This window comes from Gobius niger, assembly GCF_951799975.1.
Source record: "Gobius niger genome assembly, chromosome: 19".
NCBI classification, from domain to species: Eukaryota; Metazoa; Chordata; class Actinopteri; order Gobiiformes; family Gobiidae; genus Gobius; species Gobius niger.
The window spans coordinates 14809789-14833482 of NC_136870.1; the positions used below are offsets into that span (position 1 = coordinate 14809789).

At 44.2% G+C, this 23694-nt stretch overlaps 3 protein-coding genes across 3 annotated transcripts; 2 read left to right on the forward strand and 1 right to left on the reverse strand.

Moving 5' to 3' along the window:
• egr2b (early growth response 2b) lies at positions 1 to 1900 on the forward strand. Its single transcript, XM_079577899.1, has 2 exons — positions 1 to 243; positions 642 to 1900. The coding sequence occupies exons 1-2, from the start codon at positions 81 to 83 to the stop codon at positions 1667 to 1669; spliced, it is 1191 nt and encodes a 396-aa protein (XP_079434025.1). The 5' UTR covers positions 1 to 80; the 3' UTR covers positions 1670 to 1900.
• Positions 1901 to 4768: 2868 nt separating this feature from the next.
• adoa (2-aminoethanethiol (cysteamine) dioxygenase a) lies at positions 4769 to 8104 on the reverse strand. Its single transcript, XM_079577815.1, has 2 exons — positions 7561 to 8104; positions 4769 to 5547 (listed from the first exon to the last, which is right to left on the reverse strand). The coding sequence occupies exons 1-2, from the start codon at positions 7903 to 7905 to the stop codon at positions 5140 to 5142; spliced, it is 753 nt and encodes a 250-aa protein (XP_079433941.1). The 5' UTR covers positions 7906 to 8104; the 3' UTR covers positions 4769 to 5139.
• Positions 8105 to 15245: 7141 nt separating this feature from the next.
• Positions 15246 to 23580, forward strand: bms1 (BMS1 ribosome biogenesis factor). Its single transcript, XM_079576717.1, has 23 exons — positions 15246 to 15376; positions 15764 to 15944; positions 16050 to 16240; positions 16325 to 16404; positions 16480 to 16668; positions 16850 to 16992; positions 17075 to 17196; positions 17271 to 17464; positions 17772 to 17914; positions 18031 to 18455; positions 18529 to 18630; positions 18779 to 18930; positions 19207 to 19288; positions 19550 to 19626; positions 20059 to 20244; positions 20314 to 20502; positions 21386 to 21566; positions 21727 to 21785; positions 21855 to 21977; positions 22060 to 22207; positions 22310 to 22485; positions 23001 to 23162; positions 23315 to 23580. The coding sequence occupies exons 2-23, from the start codon at positions 15772 to 15774 to the stop codon at positions 23537 to 23539; spliced, it is 3522 nt and encodes a 1173-aa protein (XP_079432843.1). The 5' UTR covers positions 15246 to 15376; positions 15764 to 15771; the 3' UTR covers positions 23540 to 23580.
• The last annotated feature ends 114 nt before the right edge of the window (positions 23581 to 23694 follow it).

Genomic DNA, 23694 nt, shown 5'->3' on the forward strand with positions numbered 1-23694 from the left:
GCTCCTGATCTCACTCTCCTCGTCCACACTGTGCGCTCCAGGATAGCCCTTGAGCGCGCGCGCTCACACTGGAAATCATCATGACCGCAAAAACCCTGGATAAAGTGGCCGTGAGCCTGGGAGGGTATGGGCATCCAATGCCCGACACCGTGTACTCCGTGGAGGACATGTCGGGAACCCTCTCCTCCTCTGCCCCCTTCAGCAGCGAGTTGGGCCACTACGATCCGACCGGAGCAGGGCCAGGTAAGACCCTCACCCATCCACACACACATAGTTTAACCGTTTACACACGAAAATATATATATATAGGCTATATATATATATATTTTTACAATTAGGCTTACGTTAGGTTTATCTACACTAAATGTGAAGGCTACATCAGTCACAGCAGCGCATCCTTTAGTTTGGATACAGCTTGGCCAGAGGAACAGGTGCAGATGCTGATGTTTTTCTCCGTGTCATATGACAACTGAAAGTATTTTATCTGCACTCTTTTCTTTTAATGTTGGCTAATTTAATAAATACTGTGATGTTTTATGGCTTGATTTGATCTGCCTTCTTTTAGTTTCATGTAACTGTGTAAAGCACTTGAATTGCCTTGTGGATGAATTGCGCTAAATAAACTTCCCTTGTCTTTCCAGAGTCGCTACTGGACCCCTCCGTAGAGAGACTGTCCTACAGCGGGCTGGCTCCTGCACTCGCCCCGGCGCCCCGTCAGACATTCACCTACATGGGCAAGTTCTCCTTTGACTCCCAGTACCCGGGCTCGTGGAGCCCCGAGGGGGTCATTAACATCGTGTCTGGGATTTTCAACGTGGCGCAGCCTCCGCCCCCCTCCTCCTCCGCGTGCTCCTCACCAGTCTCGCGTTCTCCCGGTCACTTGTCCCGAATACAAAGCTGCAGCATGGCACAGACTCAGCCTGAGGAGCAGATGTACTCTCCACCGCCACCCTACACCTCGACCTGTGGAGAGTTCCAGGATCCTTCAGCGTTCCTGGCACCCTCGGGGCCCATGTCTTACCCACCGCCCTCTTACTCATCTCCAAAGCCCACGGCTGCAGACCCAGGTCTGTTCCCTCTGATCCCGGACTACACGGGCTTCTTCCAGCCTACATGCCAGCGAGAACCCCCAGAGCGAAAGCCCTTTGGCCCGTGTCCGCTAGACACATTTCGAGTCCCGCCGCCCCTGACCCCGCTCAACACCATCCGAAACTTCACCCTTGGGGCACCTGCCGGCCTAGAGGCGGGCTCCCGGTTACCCTCTGTATACAGCCCGCAGAACCTGCCTCTGCGGCCTATTCTGCGGCCCCGGAAATACCCCAACCGGCCCAGCAAAACACCGGTGCACGAGAGGCCGTACCCGTGTCCTGCAGAAGGCTGCGACCGCCGCTTCTCCCGCTCTGATGAACTCACACGTCACATACGCATCCACACTGGACACAAGCCCTTTCAGTGCCGCATCTGTATGCGCAACTTCAGTCGCAGCGACCACCTAACCACTCATATCCGCACACACACGGGTGAGAAACCCTTTGCCTGTGACTTCTGTGGACGCAAGTTTGCGCGCAGTGATGAAAGGAAGCGACACACGAAGATTCACCTGCGACAGAAAGAGCGCAAATCCTCCGCTGCATCCTCCTCCTCCGGCTCCAGCGCGCTTTGTTCGTAGTGCGCTTTGGGAACGTTGTGCGTTTGGAGAGACGCGCATTTGAACTAAATGGCACAAATAAGCAGAGTGTAACAAAGTGCGTGCTGACGGTGTCTGTGACGGAAAGAAGAGCCTATATTTTTGCACTTATGCTAGCGCGCAAAAAATGTACTTTTTTGTAAAAGATAAGAAAAGAGAAAAAGAAGTAAATATGTAAAGTGTGTACATTTGTATATATCAGTGGTTGCAGTGTGCTGTGAATTAAACATGGATGAAGGTGTGCGCGCTTCTGTGTTTTTATCCAATACACATTTAGCCTTTGTGGTCTGTAATGAAAGTGATCTTTAGTTGTGACTAAAGGCACAGAGTGGGCCGCACTCATTATGAGGAAAACGCGTGGGAATGTCCCATGACGCGCACATTTGGCCAGGAGCGTCTGTTGTTTTTCTTTACCCTGAGCGCATTTTGGCAACCAATGAGCATGCAGCGACCAACACGGGCTATAGGCAAATAAAAATAAAATAAATATTCAAATAAATCAATAAATATAAAACACTTAAAAACATCAGGTGAATAGGCCCGAGTTTCAGACCTCACTGTTTCTTGGCCTATTCTAATAAGTCACAATACGCAGTGGTATTCCCTGGTTGATTTGAGAATTAGGCTGCATGGGTGTTGTTTTGAAGCTCGAGTGTTTGTGCAGATAATGCCATAACAGTGCAGACACAAGGGCTGCCCGTCGCCGCTCGATGCGTATTTAACCGGAGAGGCCTGCACCGTCCGTTGAGTCTCACGGGCTTCACGCGCACGAGTCCGGTGGCCCATGTTGCACGATGGATGGAAAGTGGGAGCAGGCGCAGCGCTCTTGCCAGGATATGAACGTGACGCGTTCAGGTTCATTTCAACGGCATATAGGCCATCCATTTAGGCCCCACAGGGCTGTCGCAAGCAGACAGTGCCTCGTCTTTGTTTAAACAGCAATAATAAAGGCGAAAGCACTATGATTTAGCCTTCTCTGCTTCACTTTTATTATATTATAGTAATCCGTACCCATAATTAGGCATATAGGCTAATATGTGCAAAATAGCCTACGTCAAATGTATTAATATTTAAATATTTGAAGAGCCTTGTTGTATAGCCTACTAACTTTCTAAACTGATCATGTAGGCCTATGGATACTCGAGCAGACACTTTTTACTTTATCTGCATGTGGCTACTTTTGATGGGTCTTCTGGCTCATGTTTTGACGGCTGAAGGAACATATGACCTCACTCCATGATTTTAGTTCTCTTCAGACTTATATTAGGCCTATTATTTATTATTATTATTTTATTATTTGTGCAGTTTAAAGGTATCCATTGAACACCAAATCAAATAAATGAATGTCTGAATAAATGTATGATTAAAGCTTTAAAAAAAAAGTCCGCAATTGTGCCCAAAAAGGCTACCATTTTTTGGGTTTGAGTCAATTTGTAGCTTTTCTTTGGCTGTGGTAACTGACTCTTAAACAACTGATGTTGTTGGTTATTTAGATAAAAAAAAATCTTTAATTAAAAAACTATGCAGGGGCTGCTTGAGGATCAAGATTATGATATCCATAGGAGTCAGACTTTTCTGTTTAATTCAATTAAATACTCACTTCTTACAACACCTTGATGACTGAAAGGCATTAACAAATTGCAGGGATTGCATAACTTAACTGTTAACTCCAATAAAGGAAGCAAAAGGAAGATAAATAATTATTTGTTCAGGGACAGCAAGAGCTTAACGTCTGACCGCTCACAAGGCAGCACAATAGAGTGCGAAGATTCAATTCCCAGACGAGGTGTGCCCTTTATTTCTGGAGTTTGCATATCTGTCCCGTGTTTGGTTGGGTTTCCGTCAAGTATTTTGCTTCCCCCCATCCACCTAAATGTCAATTGACAGAATAGACTAATGTTTCAGCTCCTACATACGCTTGAGTCTTGACCATGAACCTTAAGTGTGGAGCTGCACGGCGGAGCTCCTGACAGGTTGCCTCACTGACATTGAAGGATAGGTCAAATGGAGACAATAGCGCTAATTTTTTTTCACGCATGTTCAACTAATTATCATTGGAATCTTTGAACAAACGGATGATCATTGTAATGTGTTCCAGGATGTAAAAAGGGGTGGGTGTAATGCTTCTGACATGGGTTCATAGCTGACACGGACTGTTTGACCCTCTCTCCTCAGGCAGGAGCAGAACCTGTTGCACTGTTGTATTTGCACAACAGTGCAACAGGTTCTGCAACATGATTATTCCACAATTTCAACTGCTGATTATAAATCCATCCTCCAACCCACACTGGAGTTTTGTTGGTACATGCTAGCCAATATTCTGTATTCAGTGTATTATTTTTCAATCATAGTTTATATTTATTGCATCGCCCATTATTTGTGTTTTATGTTGCATCATTGCACCAAAATAAAATAAAATCCTATGTGAACCCTTTCCCGGACAAAGAAAGAACAGGGGCACAAAGCTGCGAGAGTAATGGCACTGAGTAGGTATATATATTTTAATTGATATTACAATAGCAGGTCCTGTTTTTAGCCTGAACTTGTCCCAAAGCCATCCCCATTCAGTCCTGCCAGATCCAGCTGCGCACAAATCAAACCTGTTCATGCTTTGCTTTTCTGTCACGCCAGCAGCCTCTGCAGTCCTTCTGAAAACTCTGTGCAATGAAAACATCTAGCTGTTTTGGAACGTCGGCTCTTGATTCACATTAAGCATAAGTGTACATGGCGTTGGATTCATTCAGAAGTTGACACTGCACTGCACAATTCACAACACTCAACTCAAAACACGTTATGTTCATTCAATATATCCTGTCACTTTTTTCTGTCGAGAGGAATTTTAGTTTTCCCTTTTTCTAGAGTTGCCCTATAAGGGTTCCCAACTAGTAGCTCTATCAGTAACTTATGCTCTTTACAAGTAGCTCCCCAAAGTCTTTTTACATTTACAGAGATTAGATTAGATTGCTTAGCCATGTTTTAGATGCTTTTTCTGAACATGTTGAATACAACCTGAAGCAATCAGGTAAATATAGCAAAAATATAAAGAGTGTGTAGCTGTGTGTAGATACATCACTTTAACTCTCTGCTATTTTTGTTACAGAAAAGATGCTCACAGGACGAAAAAGGGAGAGACCTGCCCTATTATGTATATTTTATATGTGTGTTTAATTTATATATGTGATTAATCCATGACATGAAGCTCTGTTTTAATCTGTTCTGTTATGTGGAAAAAGGTGACAAAATATATCTAATTTCTTGAGTGTTGGTTCCAGCCTCATTGCAGACCTTTCGGTACTTTTTAAAGGTTTTCTCTTATATACATTGTACAAAATAGATGAGTTGCTTTATAAAGGTATAATATAACATCTTTAATCTGGTATTAGTTCAATCCAGGTCCAGTAGAACTCAGGTAAAACCCTGCCACTCTGAGCCGCGACTGTCCCACTCCTAATTCACACTGTAACTGGGGGTCCAGAGTAAACTTGGCCCCCGCACGAAAATTCCTCCGGCTGCGGGATTTCTAGTAGCCACGTCTCTTCCGGGCCCTCAGAGCTGGGGGCCGACGGCTGTAGGACCCTGTAGTAATGGCAGTCTCTGTTGTTGTCGGGGTCGTAAGGGGGTGCTAAGATGTCCAAGAACGCAGCGGGACCTCCCAGCGCCTGAATCTGGTGCAGGTTGTCCCGTTGAGGGGTGAGTAGACAGGCTGTGCTGCTGGGCGAGTACTCGGACACGCATCGCAGCATGGAGCGGCACAGGGATGGGACGTCTGAGTGGGACAGGGGGGGCTCGAACGCAGGGGGGGCCACGCCTTCGGAATCCAGTTTGTCAAAGCAGCGCACGCTCACCTTCCCGTACAGCACCTGAAGACATGGGTCAGAATGTTAATGTGTATTGTGTGTATAGACTTGGGGACACGTGTGGGCTTGAAGCAAATTTTTTTGTAAGAATTCTCACTTAAATTCCAGCATTCTTGTACAACTTCTTTGTCTTTAACTGTACTCATTTCCCCATCATTGCTGTTATTTGGAAAAACATTAATCCCCAGTGTACTGCCTTAGTCTGAGCCCGGTGGCCAATAAGATTCAGGGGTGGTCTTTGCTTCTAGTCACGATAACAAATTTGAAGTTCGATATATCGAGGCAGGAAAGTATCGCGATAAACGATAATATTGACTCTAACGATATTGGATACTGTCAACTCGAATGTCAACATGAAAATGACAGTAAACCTTTGCTCTAAAAGTGCATCATCATATCCTAAAATACCACACAAGCCGCAAAAAACATGAACTCTAATGTAACTCAAATGATGATAAATATTGAGCCTAAAAATATATCGTTTATCTGTTGTTTATTATACGATAAGTCGATATAGTAATTATCGTGACAGCCCTATTTGCTTCCCAATAATCACACTCACACATCAACATTGACGTTTCAATGGTCATAATCATGAAATCGCACAATCATATGTAGTACAAGGGAGTCCTCAAATGCATGTGATTCTTGTATTAGTTTAGCAGGTCATACTTTAGTCTCCCCTCAAATGCTGCTCCTGTGTGTGTTTAAAATGGGCTTTGTGAACTGAATCCTATCCTATCATGTAGATTGCAAACTGCAAATTTAGCCATAACTGTAATTAGATATACTGTGTTGCCAAAATTGTTCAGCCCTAGTTTCAACATTACAGGACAAAACCAGCTCTGTTTAAAGAAACAGAAACTAAAATGGTATTTGCCAAAACACCAAACACACCCATCATTTAGTCCGTCTGATCAACCTCTTAACCGAGCACATTTTCTCCAGTTCGGCTTTACTCAAATCTAAAAATGTCTTGACTATAGGCCTGTGTAACGCCTCATTTCAAAACTAAGACCTACAAAGCTGAGCTAAGATTTCGCAATGTTTTACGTCTGATTTTTTTCGGGTCAGGTGGGGGTTAAAAGGTTGAGTCATTGATCCACATTACATTATTTACAAATCCTAATACAACGTTCCATGTCGTGATCACCCTGATGGGAAAAGAAGTCAACAACTAAAAGGTCTGACACATTTCTTCGTTAAATATCACAGGTTTCTGAAGAGAATGTTTACAGACAGACTGTATTAGGCCCATCACCTTTGTGCCACAGCCCAGAACAGCTGGGCCAAAGTCTATTAAGAGGACTTATTAACCTCTTATTTCCTCCAGTTCGGCTTTACCCAAATCTAAAAGCTTCTCGACTGCGTCTATGCCGATGTAACGCTTAATTTGAAAGCTAAGACCTACAAAACTGATCCAAACCTTTTTGTCGCCGCGTCTACATCACATTTTTGAAGAGTTTTTGTCTCCTTTTTTTGCCGTGTTTTTGCAGTTTTTTGACACTCTTTTGTCACTTTATTGATGCGTTTATGTCACGTTTTGTCACTTTTTTTCTGTGTATTAGTTGCTTTTCTGGCAGGTTTTTGTCGAAGGCTTTTTGATGCTTTTTCAAGAAGCTTCTAGATTTAGGTAATGCCGACTGGGAGAAAATGTGAAAAAAGAAATGTTTCCCAGTTTGTACCCAGCTTCACCCTTTGTGTCCTTGGGCAAGACACTTCATCCGCCTTCTGTCTATGAATGGTGTGTGTGAGTGAGTGATTTGTGGTGACCGGACAGGAAGACACGCTTCCTCAGTCAAACTAAGGGCAGCTGTGGCTTCAGATGTAGAATACAAGAAAACAGAAGTGGAGAGTGAATAAACAAAACTTGACAGAAAAACGTTGTAAAGCCAAGAGTGAATATTTGATTATTATTGCTATTCAGGCGTGGCTAATGCAGGTCACAGGCTCAGACCCCCGGGGCACGTGCAACATAAGTGTTACAGATGTGTTGAGACCATAACTTGTGACTACCTTTAACATGCCGTTCATTCCCGGATGGTCGTGCAGCGGGATGGAGGCCCCCGAGCGGAGCAGAAAAACGCCCATACTAAACACGGGGGTCTCACAGATGTGCATGTATGTCACGGGCGGGTTTTGGGCCCCATCTGTCCCAGGGCGGCTGCTGCTGCTGCTGCTGCTTTTCCGGGGAGCTAACTTGAGATCGGCAGCTCTGAGCGCGTTCACGAGAGACAGGAGCTGCTCGTGTTGGTCAGGGAGCGGCTTGTGGTCCCCGTTGTCCTCGGACAGACAGTCTTTAAAGGATAGAGAAGCCTGTTGGGCGATCTTCTGTATGAGAGGAGTTCTGTCCCGCGGCATTCTGCAGTTAACGGTGTCGCTGGCTCTGACGCGCCGCTCTCCTCCCCGCTGACCGTGCGCTTCGACGCCGTCGCGCTCACGTCCCACTATATTAACACTTCAACAAGTACGCAATGTTCCAAACGTCCATACTTTCTAGGTAATGTAGCCCGCGGATGATCATTTTCCTCTATCGACTGTCCCCTTTGTGCTGGTGACCACGGCGTCTGCGCAGCATCCGCAAAGGAGTATGGGAATACAAGTTTGGTCATGAAGATTACGTGCAGTTGTAGGCAGTACATTGTGTTCACTGGAAAAGGCTTTTTTGTGATATTTCTGTGAGATCCAGTGTCAAACTAAACACAGCATTTAAACAGAAATAAACACTTGCAGCGTAGGAAACAATAGCTACTCTTTCAAACGAAGACTACATTACCCAGGGGCCTTTGTGAAAGGCGAGGGGAGCTCGGACAGTGAACTCTGCAGCGCCCGCCTGCGTCAACTCCCTCCCTCACTCCCTCACTCCCTCACTCCCTCACTCACTCACTCACTCACTCACTCACTCACTCACTCACTCCCTCACTCCCTCACTCCCTCACTCCCTCACTCCCTCACTCACTCACTCACTCACTCACTCACTCACTCACTCACTCACTCACTCACTCACTCACTCACTCACTCGGGGCCAGGGGCCAATTGGCTCTACTGTGGTTTTATCGCATGTGCTTAGAACCTGTATATAGAAATTTAGGCTAAACGGTTAAAGGGACAGGAACTTCAACAAATGTCACATGACCTATAGGCCTGTGGCTATGCTCAAATCTAACATACTATAGCCTGGTACCTTTGTCTTTCAGAAACCTAAGCCTGACACACCTTTCACATTTCCGTGTGCGCTCCGTGCGCAAAGAGATGCATTTGGCTCGAGCACCTCTTCGCACAGCGCTGTTTTTGATTTCACATGGGAGTGTGGCTCAAGGGTTGTAGGGAATTTTGGAATAAAAGGAATCCATGTCCTCTTTGGAAATAATGAGGATCGAGCGGACGTGTTGCTTAGAGACCCCTCTCCATTCGCTTGGCCAAATCCACTCCGCGCACCATCTTTGCGCGTCATTTGATGTGACATTCTACAGTTTGCGAAACATATCAACCAGCCTGTTTGTGTGCCGTGTCGTGAGAGTTCAATTGGTCTGGCCTAAATAAACTGGAGCATGTATAGGGTCTGCAAGTGAAATGCACTTCAGATCATTTTGCTTGAGCTCTGGCCTTTGGATTCTGGCTGAGGCCAAACATGGACATACAGTATTTCAGTTCATCAATGAAGTCTGACAAGTTTCTCTGTCAGCAGGTCTAAATGATTCATACATCTAAGGTTCTGGCGACCCCTGTTAGGAAACCATTATTCAGATTGATGGTAGGGTTAAAAAAAAAAAAAGTAAAAAGAACTATAAATTCATGACAATTTGGGTAAATTCAGCATGAAAACGGACAAGAAAGCTGCATTTGGCACCCGAGCCATAGTTTGGCCATTGCCACAGATGATCAGGCTGAAAATAATGGAGAAAAATAATATTGTTTTGTAATATAGCAAACATTTTGAAAGATTCATCAGTAGAAGTGAATATCGCTGACCCATGATGCCCGCTCTCTGTATGGCACTGTTCTCCAGCTCATGACCTACAGATGAGATGAATACTGGATTAGTATGTGAACATTGTTTATTGGATAAACATAAAGACAACATTATTCTGACTGTTTAAAATGTGCATGATTCACATTGCAGAGAAGTCAAGGGACATTTATCATAGCTTCCTCAGAGTGGCAGCCAAAGATCTAACTGAAGTACTGATTGTGTGTCCAGTATTTGCATAATCACATACAAGCGGGTCTCAGAGGCTCTCTGTCCTTCAGATTTCTTACAGCAGATCATTAGCATGGGTCACCTGGTGATGCGTGATATGAGCGATGCCTTTCCTGGCTCACCCTGGTGAGTTCAGAGCCTTGTAATACACTTGATGTTAGTATTATCTGTAAGAACATGTGTTTCCTTCCCTCTGTGAAATTGTATTTCAGACTGCACTGAGCTGAAGCGCTCTGAAGAGTAATGTGTCGAGTTTGCATCTGCAGCTGTTTATGGACAAACTGTCACTGAGGTCTTTGTACCCAGTTCTCATCACACACATTGTTTAATATAAGCTGACAATAAAAGCCTTTTTGTGGGCCCAGAGGACCGGCCTTCAAAGAATGCCCACAACATGAGCCAAAGATGTAAATTCATCAGGCTGCTGGAAACATATCTGCATAACTACAGGGGAAATGAGCACAGTCGCTATGTTAATGTTTGTCCTGAGGAACAAAGAACTTTTCCTGACTGGAACAGAGGGGACAGTGGTCCAGTCCACTTTGACCTCTTCACAAAATATCTTCGTGACACTCCTCATGCTTGTGTGAACACTTGCTGGTGTTTGATCTGATACATGGACTGCACACAGTAAACTCTAGCTTTGGTCTGGGGCTGTGCTCTTAAAGACATCAGGTTAAACTGTGGTCCCCCAGGTCCTCCATCACGGCGGGCACCTCAGAGCGGCTGGAGACAATGGACTGGAACTGGCCTATTTGTCTCTGTTCAGGACTCTGCCGTCGAGCTAATAGGAGAGTGTGGCCCACACTCCTGCACCTCCATACACTCATGGGAAGGTTGGAGGTTTGATCACAGTGACCAGCACTTCGTCCTCTGGTTGTGTCCTTGGGCAAGACACTTAAACCAATGTCAAGACCAATTTATATATTATATTTGTGGACACATGTTCTTCTGCCTCCATGTCTTAATGCAACATAATCACATGTATAGCAATGACCTACGTGATCACATGACTGTAATCAAACATGAATGAAGCTGTGCTATCAGAACTGTACACAGTTGAGCTAGGGGAGGAGGAGGGGGCAGGAAGGGCCCTCCCCCAGGGGCCTCTCCCCACAGCCTGGCTTTTGTCCCTGATGATGTATGAGACAGGCTCTCCATTGGCCTATCACAGGAACACGACAGCAGCGCCAACACAGTGCCATAATGGAGACTGATGCGACGGCTCACTTTGTCCACAGCAAACCGAGTCAGCGCGGCCCTCCAGGCTCCGTCAGGGGCCCTCCAGGTTCTGACAGGGACCCTCGTAGCTGGGCAGTTTAGCCCCGGCAGCTCACGCGTGGAAGCTGCTCTGTCCCGGCGGGTGGATGGACGGACAGATGATGTACGAGGGTGTGGGGGGGGACACTGTAGCGGGACAGTGGAAGTGAAGGGCTCCTGCCACATTCTTGAGATATCTGTAAGTAACAGCTGTCAGTGCCATGACACGACCGGATAAGGCTCTGGTGCTGACCATACACCTGGACTCTCCAAACATAATCCCTCACTGACCATCTTTCTCTGCGAGTAACTCCTTGTAGCATCAAATCCAGTCCCAAAGCAGAGGTTAGAGCTGGGCAGGACCAGCTCAAGTCCCACTGTTCATGTTGCTCTGAATGTTTACAAGCTCAGTGCAGTGGAGGTCTGTAAAAAAAAATCCCTAAACGTCTGAAAAGTTTGAAAAAGCAATGTGCTAAACACTTCTAAGAGACTGTCCAGGGTCCTGAAATTTCACCACTGATTCACAATCAAACTTCTGCCAGAGCATTCCTTCATAATCGGCCACCGATGATCTGATCATTCTTCTAAACTGTTAACTAATTATAAAGTTTATATCTGAGTATTTTCATCTGTTTTCATAGGCTTCATATTGAGAAAGCAAATCCTCTAGCTCTTGTGTCAAACCAGGCTTCAGTTTATTGTGAATGATTTGTGTGAAGTGAGCAGTGAGTGGGTTTGGCCCGGGGCAATGGTGTGGAAACCTGTTTGTGTGTGTGTTATAGCCTCATTCATCTGCTGAGGGCTGCGCTATACTCTGCCCAATGACTCGGGTCCACAGAAACAATCACCAAAACACACTTCTCCACCTCCAAATACCTTTTTGGATTTTCTCTTTGTCCTTCTAATCCTCCCCTCTCCTCAACAGGATAGCTTTATACCCTCACAAAGATAATGATTTTGTAGTTATTTTTATTATTGCAACTCAAGTAGTTTCTGTGAGATTCAAAACTCAATTAGCTCAGGGACCCCTCCCTTTAATAAAATGATTCATCTAAACTTATACCAAAAAAAGTTTAAATTTAGCTGTGTTATACAACCGTAATCCCTCGCAGACTCCTATTGATTAAAAACATAGATCATATGGTTCAAACTAACAAAACAGTTGATTGAGAGTCATTTCTGACAAAGACCCACTGAAAATGGTTCCGCCCTCACTTTTGGGTCCCGAACCATCATTTGAGAACCTCTGCTTTAACCCTGCTTTCAAACAAAGAACAATGTTATGTTGCAGCAACAGTGTCATATTCTCCATAACTCTTATTTTTGATGTATGAAGAACTCATTTACAACAAAAGAAAAATAATGTTATTTTTCTCTTCTTATACTGTACATGCAATGCACGTTAATATAATGAGCTCTTGAGAAGCATTTCTGAACTGCTCCACTGCTGTGTAGCCACAGCTGCCCTGTGACTGACTGACAGAGACACGTCTTCTGTTCCGTGTCATTGACCAACAACCACCAAAGTCAAAGTCAAAGTCAAGTGTCTTGCAAATAGACACAACACCAATATGACTATATTGATGTAAAATACATGTATCCTCACCCCATGGTCAAACCTTTTTACCTTAGCTCAATACACAGAGGATTGAGTTCATCCAAGAGGGTTATCATATTTGATATTTGCAAACATATTCTACTAAGGATGAACACAAGAAACAAAAAACATTTTGAGATATTTGTAATGTAATATGTGTGAGTCACAATGATTGGTGCCCTTGAGAAATCAAATGAGAAAAATATTCTTATGTCTTTTTATGTTTCTTTTTTTCTCTCATATTGATGTTTCTTGTTTCATGGGGTTATGAATATGATCACATATGGGCCATATTCTTCATACTCTTTATTAAATTACCCCCAAAAAGGATGTGAGTCTAACCTTTTTCAGCGCACTGTCAGGAACATGGTCCCAGTGGTCCTAAAGTCTCCAAGAATCACAGTTCAATGGCCCAAGATTTTTGGGTCTGAAGATCAGAAATCCTCCATAAGTACAAATAGACAGAACCTTTATGACTATCATTTATTTGAATAAAAGAAAAACAAAAAAGAAGCCTCTGCTCTGCCAAACACAAAGACTCAATACTACATTCAATAACTAAATAAACTAAAAAACAAACAAAAAAAACTACAAGATGAAACATGTTTTGGCAACAAACACCTGAGATGAGTTTGACATACAACACAGCGATTGCCATGTGGAAAAGAACCCCATATGTTCAACTCTTGAAGTAGAGGGACTGTTTGGGGCTGTCCCTGTCCCCTGATCTGAAACCCTTTAAAAACATGAAGGGGAATATTGCATTGACTGACAAATGGTCTATATTCCTGCTCTTATAAATAATTGTTTTTTGGTATTGACTAGAGCATTTTTGTAAAAGAAATTGAGTATAACCCTGAAGGTTAAACAGATAATAGATACATTATCATCTCATATTTATGCCAGTATTTGCAGGGCACACTGTAATGCTACATCAGCGCTGTATAGAGAGGCTCCTCCTCGCGCACAGACTCTGAGGTGCCTGGGTCGTTTGTGAAGTTTTTTTGTAGAAGCTGTCTGTTTCTAAATAAAAGTGTGGTGGAGACACTGCAGCAGTGTGCTCCGTCTCTCTGAACTGCTGCCAAACGACACCATTAAACATTAAACCCCCCGGACCTCACCCAAGGCTTTGTCTAACTGTCCTTTCATCCGCTCTTTACTGTACAGTCTCACTTTGCATCTTTCATGTTCATGTTCAAGAAAACAGTCACTCGCCTCAACTGATTGCAGTGAGGAGTTCTGTGCACCCTGGTCAGCTCAACACAGAACGTCAAAAATATATAAAAAAGCAGGTTTTGACACAAGGCAAAGGAACAGAGGTTGGTAGAGCAGCAAAAATACTGTAGGCCTATTTAAGGTGTGTTGCATTCGCTCAGGTAGAAGGAAAAACTTGGTATAACTCATTCAGTCCTATGAAGTTACTGAACATAACATTTTGATTTATGTTTTACTCACAGTTCACATCCTCATCCCCATCTTAAAGTTTAGCTTCCTGTCTTTTACTGCCCCCCACTTATTTGGGGATCGTTTCCGCTGTATATTTCAAAATGAGTAGATCCAAGGAAACTAAACGCACACGCACTCAAGAATGTGGATAATGTTATATGGGGATCATATAGACCAGGGGTGTCCAAACCTTTTTCATGGGGGGGCCGCATATTGAAGCATACACAGGGTGAGGGCCATAGATCAGTGGTTAGTGCCGCAAAACCATCGACTAGCAGAGGTTTAAATTGTTTATTTATGCTTAAAACCTTCATGTCTCACAATGCAATGTTAGTTATTAGGTTAGAATTGTGCAGAATTATTACATTTCAAATGAAAAGGACCAACCCTGATGATGCCGAGGGCCACCAAAAATTGGTCTGATGGCCGCATTTGGCCCCTGGGCCGCACTTTGGACACCCCTGATATAGACTGTAGGCCCTACTATTGACTACATAACAGAGAAGCAGAATATTGTCTGTGATGTGATCAGGCATCAAAATGACAAACTTCTCCTCAGGGACTAATGCACCATGACACACTAGGCTATCCATAATGTGTCTTGGAATATTATGGTAAAACTGAATGCTAGAGGATTTTTTTCCCCCCCGGTTCATGTTTCTTGCATGGTTCATGTAATTTTCACTTTAAAATTCCTGTTGAAAATGTAGACTATCAAAGTGAAATCCATCCATGTCAGAGCAATGCCCGCTCACGGCTGCCATCTAGTGGAGGCAACAAATATGGCTTGAACAATTCAACTCACACATCTCTGAGTTCTCTTCTCTCTATAAACGAATTAGGCCTATATTTTCTTAGCTTATGTTTAAGATATTATATATATAATAAGACAATAGATTTTACGGTAAATCTACAGTTTAGAAGGGTCAAAATTGTTTAAAAATAATAATAAAATAAAGTAGAAATAAATGTACAAAATAAATGTATGAATAAATAAATACATAGGCTAAATAAAATAATAATAATAATAATAATAATAATAATAATAATAATAATAATAAAAATAATAATAATAAAAATAATAATGCCATCTTTCTAAAATCTGTTCCGAAATTATTTGACAACCATTATGAAGTAAATGTTTTGTGTAATAGCAAAAAACTAAACTATAGCTGTATGTGTGTGTCCTACAGGCGGCGCTGTTGTGTACTGTGCAGAAACAGCGGAACCACTCCACGCACATGTTTCCCGTTCACTTCCGGGTCCGTGGTAGCGGCGCACGTGAACTGTGAAAACAAGCCTCTGTTGGAGCCGCTGCTGAGCCCAAGGTAGGATTCCGCATGTTTTAACTAATGATTAGACACGAGCGCGTGTTGTGCATTATGAAGTTTCATTTTAGCTGACCACATCTGCGTTGTTAGGTTAGCGACAGTTCTTCCCAGGACTCTTGTAAACACCGGCACAACAGCGGGGCAGGGGCTTCGTTCTCCCAAATACTTCACTGCTTTACCATGCTGTTTTGGACAAGAATGACATGTTTTGACAGGCTTTGACTTTGTGGTTGATTGGGAGAGTCTGTGTTGATTGTATTTAAAAGATTCAATTGGATATAAACCACTTTGTAGGCTACTTTGAATAAAACTTTGAGGGTGTTTTTTTTTCTATATTTTTAAATATTTGTTGAATAAATTGTGATGATGTGATGATTGTTCTAGCTGCCAAAATGGATGGGAAAGTGAAGAAACAGAGGAAGCACCAGCAGAAGCACAGTGGGCCCCAAGCAGAGAAGAAGAAGCTGAAGAAGCAGGGTCCGTCCACTGAAGAAGATGAGCGCAGACGAAACCCCAAGGCCTTCGGGGTGCAGTCCGCTGTGCGCATGGCCAAAACCTTCCACAGGTCGGCTCCTTCACCTACTTCACATTTACAATTTACAACACTTGATCTCTTGCATTTACAATGACGCAAGCGCTTTACTGTTCGACATTTTGTGGACTGTTCTAGGGCCCAGGACATAAAGGCGAAGAGGCACCACGTCCCCCTAGTTGACCGCACCCCCCTGGAACCCCCTCCTGTGGTCATAGTGGTGATGGGGCCTCCCAAAGTGGGCAAAACCACACTGATCCGCTGTCTGATCAAGAGCTTCACCAGGCAAAAGCTGGGCGACATCTCTGGCCCTGTGACCATCGTGTCAGGTGAGTGTGCCCCCCCCCCCCTCTGTGACATGTCCGGGTAGCTGTTGACTCATGCTGATTCTCTCCTGTGTCTGTGTCCTGCAGGGAAGAAGCGTCGCCTCACCTTCATGGAGTGCACAAATGACATCAACACCATGATCGATCTGGCCAAAGTCGCGGACCTGGTGATGATTATTCACTTTTTACTTGTCCTGACACTTTGAACGTCTCTCACTGGGTCTTTTGTGACATTACTGTAGGTGCTGATGCTCATCGATGCCAGCTTTGGCTTCGAGATGGAGACCTTTGAGTTCCTAAACATCTGCCAGGTCCACGGCTTCCCTCGCATCATGGGAGTGCTCACTCACCTCGACGCCTTTAAGAACAACAAGACGCTGCGCAAAACCAAGAAGAACCTCAAGCACCGCTTCTGGACTGAGGTCTACCAGGTACATTTGGCGCTTCTATTTCAAAACTGCCAACCCGGGAGAAAGTGATCTTTTAAAGCCAATTCAAGTCACATCAGCGCCATTCTTTCTTCCCTTTGCACATACACTAGATTCCTTTTCCAATTTCCAGTGGTAGTAAAGGGTGTGTAGTGACTGAGCTGTTGGGTGCTTGCTTGTGCAGGGTGCAAAGCTGTTCTACTTGTCGGGGATGGTGTACGGGGAGTACCAGACTCAAGAGGTGAAGAATCTGGGCCGTTTCATTTCTGTGATGAAGTTCCGTCCTCTGGTGTGGCAGACGTCCCACCCGTATGTGCTGGCCGACCGGTGAGTACTATCTCTCTCTTAAGTGCACCCCCAGTTGATGATTGACAGTATCTACATGTTAATAACAGAGCTGTGTTGACAGAATGGAGGACCTTACTGACCCCGAAAAGATCAGGACCGAACCCAAGTGTGACCGCACAGTGTCTCTGTATGGTTACCTGCGAGGGACATACCTGAAGAACAAGTCTAACATTCATATTCCTGGTAATGTAATTTGAATGGCTTTCTATAATGAGAACCAAGTCAATAGTTCCGACTTAATACTATGTGGTGGACAGGAGTGGGGGATTACCAGGTGTCTGATGTGAACTTCCTGGCCGACCCGTGCCCCCTGCCTGATGCCCAAAAGAAGCGGGCCCTGAATGAGAAGGAGCGGCTGCTGTACGCCCCCATGGCAGGAGTCGGGGGTGTGGTCTATGACAAAGACGCAGTGTATGTGGACCTCCCCGCCAGTCACGTCAAGCAGCAACAGGTGAGTTTGACAACGTTTCAAGCAACATTTGAGATGATTTTAAAGAGCAACAGGATCAACATACATATAGTTTAAAAGTATTGTTAAAATTGTGGTGGACATCCCGATATGTTTTATAGGGCTTCAGTTGTTACCTGTGTGCTGTGAGTACTATATTGCAAGAGAAGTAATTTTTGACATTTAAATTCATGCATGATAAAAGATATAAAGACAAAGACTAATTGACACGCATTTGAGAGGGCATTTAGAGATCGTTATGCTGCCTTTCCTCTTTCCTATGTTGTAACATTTGCCTGTGCCACTGTAGGAAGATGTACGTCCCACTACGGAGCTTGTCCAGTCTCTCCTCGACACACATGCGACTTTAGACGCCAAGATGGCTGCCAGTAAAGTGTCCTTGTTCAGTGGTTCGGCCACTCTCAATCCTGAGGACGTGGAAGATCAGGGCCGGTGAGACTTACTCCGTCATTGTCTCAGACTATTTGCTAATGTCATCGTTGTTTGCTAATATTGTTGTGTACACAACAAGTTTGTCAGTAGTGACTAAAAAGATGCATGTGGTGTAGGTTCCAAGAGGAGACTGTTTTGGACCCAGAGACCGGCCGGAGCAGGAGGAGAGTGGTCTTCGGTGATGACCAGGCCCAGGACAGTGGCTCCAGCGAGGAAGAGGATGAGGATGAAGGGGTGGATCAAGGGGAGGATGAAGGGGAGGACGAAGAGGATGACATAAGCCTGTTTCTGAAAGAGACCAGAGAGAGGGACGCGCCCCCTCAGAAGAGACAGAAAGTGGAGCAGACGGCAGAGGTTCCTGTGTTTGCCGACAGTGAGGATGAGCTGGAGAAGAGTGAGGACGAGGAGGGCTCTGATGAGGAAAGCTCAGAGGATGATGAGGGTCAGGAGACAGAAGGCTCAGATAATGATGAAGAGGATGAGGAAGAGGAAGAGGAAGAAGAGGGTTCTGAAGAGGAGGAGGGGTCAGAAGAGGAGCAAGGTAAGACCTTTGATTTGAAAGGTGGTTACAGTCTTTTGCAATGAAGAGCTTAGTCTGTAACCCTTGTACACAGGGGCCCTGCGCTGGAAAGAGTCCCTCCAGCAGAAAGCATCAGAAGCATTTCTACGGCAACAAGAAGCAGCCCCAAATCTGCGTAAACTGGTGTATGGCACAGGTATGTCTGGCACAACTCAAGCATCTAAGCAAAATGCAACAGAACTCTTACAAAGATGTACGCCTTAGTGATGCTGTTGAAATCGTAGCCTGTCAAGTAGAAGTGCAAGTTATTGCAGTTATCTAACCTGTTCTCTGACTAATCACAGTGGCAGAAGCTGCCGACTCACAAGATGAAGATGAGGAGTTGGGCGGTTTGTTTCGAGTCAGTCGGCCTCAGAACAGTAAGAGAGTCCATGCTGATGCTCTGGACTGTTCCCGCTTCCATCCAGACATCACCTCTAGCTGGGATTTACAACAGGTGGGAGCAAAACCAGACCGTTGCTTTAGGATCTGTATCTGACCTTCCATTTATTCAATATTGCATACAATATTTAAATTATCCTGTTGAAGAGCACATTGTTGTGTTAGTCAGTCAATTAGTATTCATGTACATTCAACTCTGTACATATACATGTTATTGTGACCTTTTTATTCATATTGCACTCACAGAATACCCAGAGTAAATGGTCACACGTAGGGAAACATGAGAAGTGCAGTTAATGAAGCTTAGTGACCTGCTGTGCTGTGTGCTCAGGTGCTGGACTCTATCAGAGACTGCTTTGTGACCGGGAAGTGGGAGCAGAGCGAAGATGCTGCCACTCTGCTCAAAGAGGACGGTAATGGAGCTGATTTATTCACTTTTCCTCTGTGCCTTTCTCTGAATATTCTGCTGAAGTAGAAAAGAGAAAGATTTTTGTCTTTTACGTCTCTTAATACTGTATTATACCACATGATAAAGTAATTGTTGGTTTTGATGCCCATCTATAAGTCATCAGAAACAAAAACGTTACATGCACATGTTGTGACTGCCTGTTATTTTGTATGTGTTTGAACAGTTATAAATCTTTCCTGGGCCTGATTTTTTTTGTTGCTTTCAGACGAGTTGTTTGGAGACTTCGAGGACTTGGAAACGGGAGAGGTTCATAAGAAACAGAGTGGAGAAGATGACGAGCAGGTACATAAACTCTCATCTGTGTGTTGGGTTGTGCATCAGGTCAGGTCCCGTATAAATCCAAATACCATCGTTTTTATGGTAAAGAATGCCATTTTTATTGGCATATTTAAATCACTGGGTCACACTGCCCACTCTAGAGCATGTTATCACAGGGACTGTCAGTCAGACATACGGTTGTCCCACAGATGGCTTGTGTTTTGACTAATGACTAATACTGCCATAATGTCACTGGGTCTCGTACTGATGGTAAATAATCTTCTCCTGCATAAGAAATCCAGAGTCCCTTTTTAAACAACACTTCTTTTGGCCTACTAAATAAAACGAAAGATGAAAGTAGTTGAAAGCGATGAGTTTAGTTACATTCACACTGAACACATAAATTGCATTTTACATTACAAATGAGATTTTAATAACATTGTGATTGTTTTGTAGGCTGAGAGCGACAGTGATGCAGACGAGGATGAGGACGAGCCGCAGGTGAAACCTGATGACATCGAGCAGAAGAAGCAGCGACTGGAGAAGAAGCGGCGGCTAAAAGAGCGATTCGACTCGGAGTACGATGACGGAGAGGGCACGTATTTGGACGACCTGAAGGAGGAGATGCAAAAACAGGCCGAGGTATCCTAACATGTCCCTGCTGTGGATCTTTTTGAATAAGCGGCCATTTAAACCTTGATTTGTGTGCAGCTGAACCGGGTCGAATTCGAGGCGGTGGACGATGAGACAAGAGTGCAGTATGAAGGCTTCAGGCCAGGCATGTATGTGCGGCTGGAGATCTCTGCTTTGCCTTGCGAGTTTGTGACCAACTTCGACCCACACTATCCCATAATCCTCGGAGGACTGAGCTCCAGTGAAGGCAACGTGGGGTACTTACAGGTGAGAGCTCGCATCATAGTATTGCAAAGGCCGCCCCGATTTGATCAACTGCTTTTTATTGTGTTTTTATTATATATTTTTTAATGTGTTTGGGTGTTAGGTGTTGTGAGGCACATTGAGTTGTCGTGTACATGAAATGTGCCATACAAATAAACTTGCCTTGGAAAGGGCGGCCCAGTTCATAGCAATCAAAATTCCACTGTTAATGATTGCAATTGGCAAAGTATTTGTCTGCAATTGATAAGGCTGTACAATATCTTTGCAAATAACACAATTGAATGGTAATCCTGTTCTTTAGATCTCTTCCAAAATTAAATAAAAAGAAAGCCCTTCTCTTTGGTCCTCATGGCGGGGCGCACACGTTGCTCAAAAACACTTGGTAAAAAGGATTCCTATATAGCTTTGTGTCTTGTTTAAACAGGCTTAAAAGTCTGGCCCCAAAGAATTTTCCTTTCTTTTAGAATTGCTATGATCCAAGTGACAACGCCGGGCTATGTATCATATTTGTAACCAGGCTTTTGTATATTAGAAATAAAAAGTTGATGCCTAAATCTAAGATTGACAAGCTCTGGGAATTACTCTGGATCATTACTATGAATTGGGGCTGAATGGATTATCTTCTATCTGTGTTTTTGTATCATTTTAGCTATTCATATTTCACCTTCTCTAAACTAAGCGACAGAAACTTTTTTTTTTGTTTGTTTTAAATTATTATGTTATTGGATATTTAAGTAAAATTGTTCTCACTCTGTGACTTTGATATTGAATGTGAGCCCAATAGAGTGGATCAAACCATAGAAAAATGTAGTGCACGATACGTCGAATCTGAATGCAGAAAAAGATACAGGTGAGATTTTAATATTTATTGTAACGTGACCCTCAGATGCGCCTGAAAAAGCATCGCTGGTACCAGCGAATCCTGAAGACTCGGGACCCCCTGATCCTCTCTCTGGGCTGGCGCCGTTTCCAGACCATCCCCCTGTACCACATCGAGGACCACAACGGGCGCCACCGTCTGCTCAAGTACACCCCACAGCACATGCACTGCGGGGCCTCCATCTGGGGTGAGAGTCTCCCTAATTAAGGAGAACAGAGCAGCTTTTGACTGTAATTCTTATTGTGACACATGCCAAAATGACGCATGACCATTTATTTTTTGGGTTTAGGTAGTACATCCATCATACTACATATTGTACTAAAGGCATGTCCTGTTTTCTTGTGCAGGACCGATCACTCCCCAGGGCACAGGCTTCCTGGCTCTCCAGTCTGTGGCAGGAATCAAGGTAATCAGTGCTCATTCTTCAACCAGTGTTTCCTACAACGGTCCCGTACTAACAGTCGGATTTTTTTAGGCTAATTTCCGCATTGCAGCCACAGGGGTCATTCTAGACGTGGACAAGTCTGTGACCATTGTGAAGAAGCTCAAACTCCTGGGTTACCCTTACAAGATTTTCAAAAACACTTGTTTCATTAAGGTGAGATTTCTACCACTCTCCACTTCTTTGTCAGTATCCTTAGTTGTAAAATTATAAACTCAAATGGGTGTTGTTGTGGCAGGGCATGTTCAACACGGTCCTGGAAGTTGCCAAGTTTGAAGGCGCCTCTATTCGAAGTGTGTCAGGGGTCAGAGGTCAGATAAAAAAGGCCCTGTCCACCCCCACAGGAGCCTACAGAGCCACTTTTGAGGACCGCCTGCTCATGAGCGGTGAGAAAGTAATTTTGACTTCCTGAGTGAGCACACACTACTGTCGACATGGAAAGGACTGTCTGGTTGCCTGTTGTGTGATGATGTCCTGTTTTCGTACAGATATTGTGTTCCTGCGCTCTTGGTACCCGGTGACTGTCCCGCAGCTGTACAACCCGGTCACGTCACTGCTGCTGCCGGTGGGACAGAAGGATGGTTGGGCCGGCATGAGGACTCTGGGCCAGCTCAAATTTGAACTTGGCATCCGCAACAAGCCCAACACCGACTCTCTTTACAAGGTACACGGCCGCACTCCTACTGAAAGTGTATGAATAGATTCTGCCATTAGATGAGCCGATATTTGCGCTTTTTAGAATGATGGCTATGTTGGCTCTCAGCCCAAAACTCATTTGAACAAAGGGCAAATCTGCAGCATCAGCTTAAATCTATCTGATCTAAGGATGATGCGCAGTTCTGGTTGTAGTTACTTTCCGTATTGTCTTACTTTTCTTTTGTTGGGCTTGGGTTTATTGTTGTTTTGTGTAATTAAAATCTGTCGTTTATGCTGCCAAAAATATCAGACTTTTTTGTTGGCTGTGGGATTGTAAAAGTTTGTATTGTCACTTCCACTACAGGCAGGTACTACGCTTACTATACTTGTAGATTTCACGATACACATTCAACAAACCCAAACTGAAACGTGTGCATGCCCCTGTTTTACTTCATAAATGATTTTAATAGCGGTTATTGTATAGTAAGTTATAGTTATATAGTATGTTTTTTCCATACATGACCTGTAAATGTGTGTTTTCAGCCTGTGACGCGTGCTCCCCGGCGCTTTAACCCACTGCACATCCCGAAAGACCTCCAGAAAGCCCTCCCTTTCAAGAGCAAGCCCAAGCAACAGCAGCCCAAAGGGAAGACCCCCAGGGACCTCCAGAGGCCGAGTGTGATCCGAGAACCACACGAGAGGAAGGCAAGTGTAAAATGCAGCCACACCAGCTCAACAATTTACATTATCAATCTGTAATTTTAGTGTATTTCACTGACAATTGCAGTAATTGACCTGCCTCTCTCAACCTGCAGTAAGCTTTCATCTGTGCTCATGTGATGTGTTGTTCTCTGCAGGTGATAGCCCTCCTCCAGGCCCTGGGCACAGTTCATAACTATAAAACTAAGAAGGCGAAGACGGCGAAACATGCCAAGCACAAAGAGTTCTTGCAACAGAAGAACCAGCAGGAGGAGGCCAAAGCCAAGAGACAAAGGGAGCTGCGCAAAAAGCTGTACCGCGCCATGGGCCAGGCAGAGAAGAAGAGTGCGCGCTCCAGTCTAAAGGGAGCCTCTGAGGACTGACTGTTGCACTAAAGAGCTACATTTGTAATAATCTATTTGTATAAAAGTCATGTTTGATTTGTTTTTAATAAATAATTTGTTTCATGTAACTTCTTGCCTAATTGTGTGTTCATTCCTTGTACTTGTACTCCACGATGAAACTCTAAAGATACATA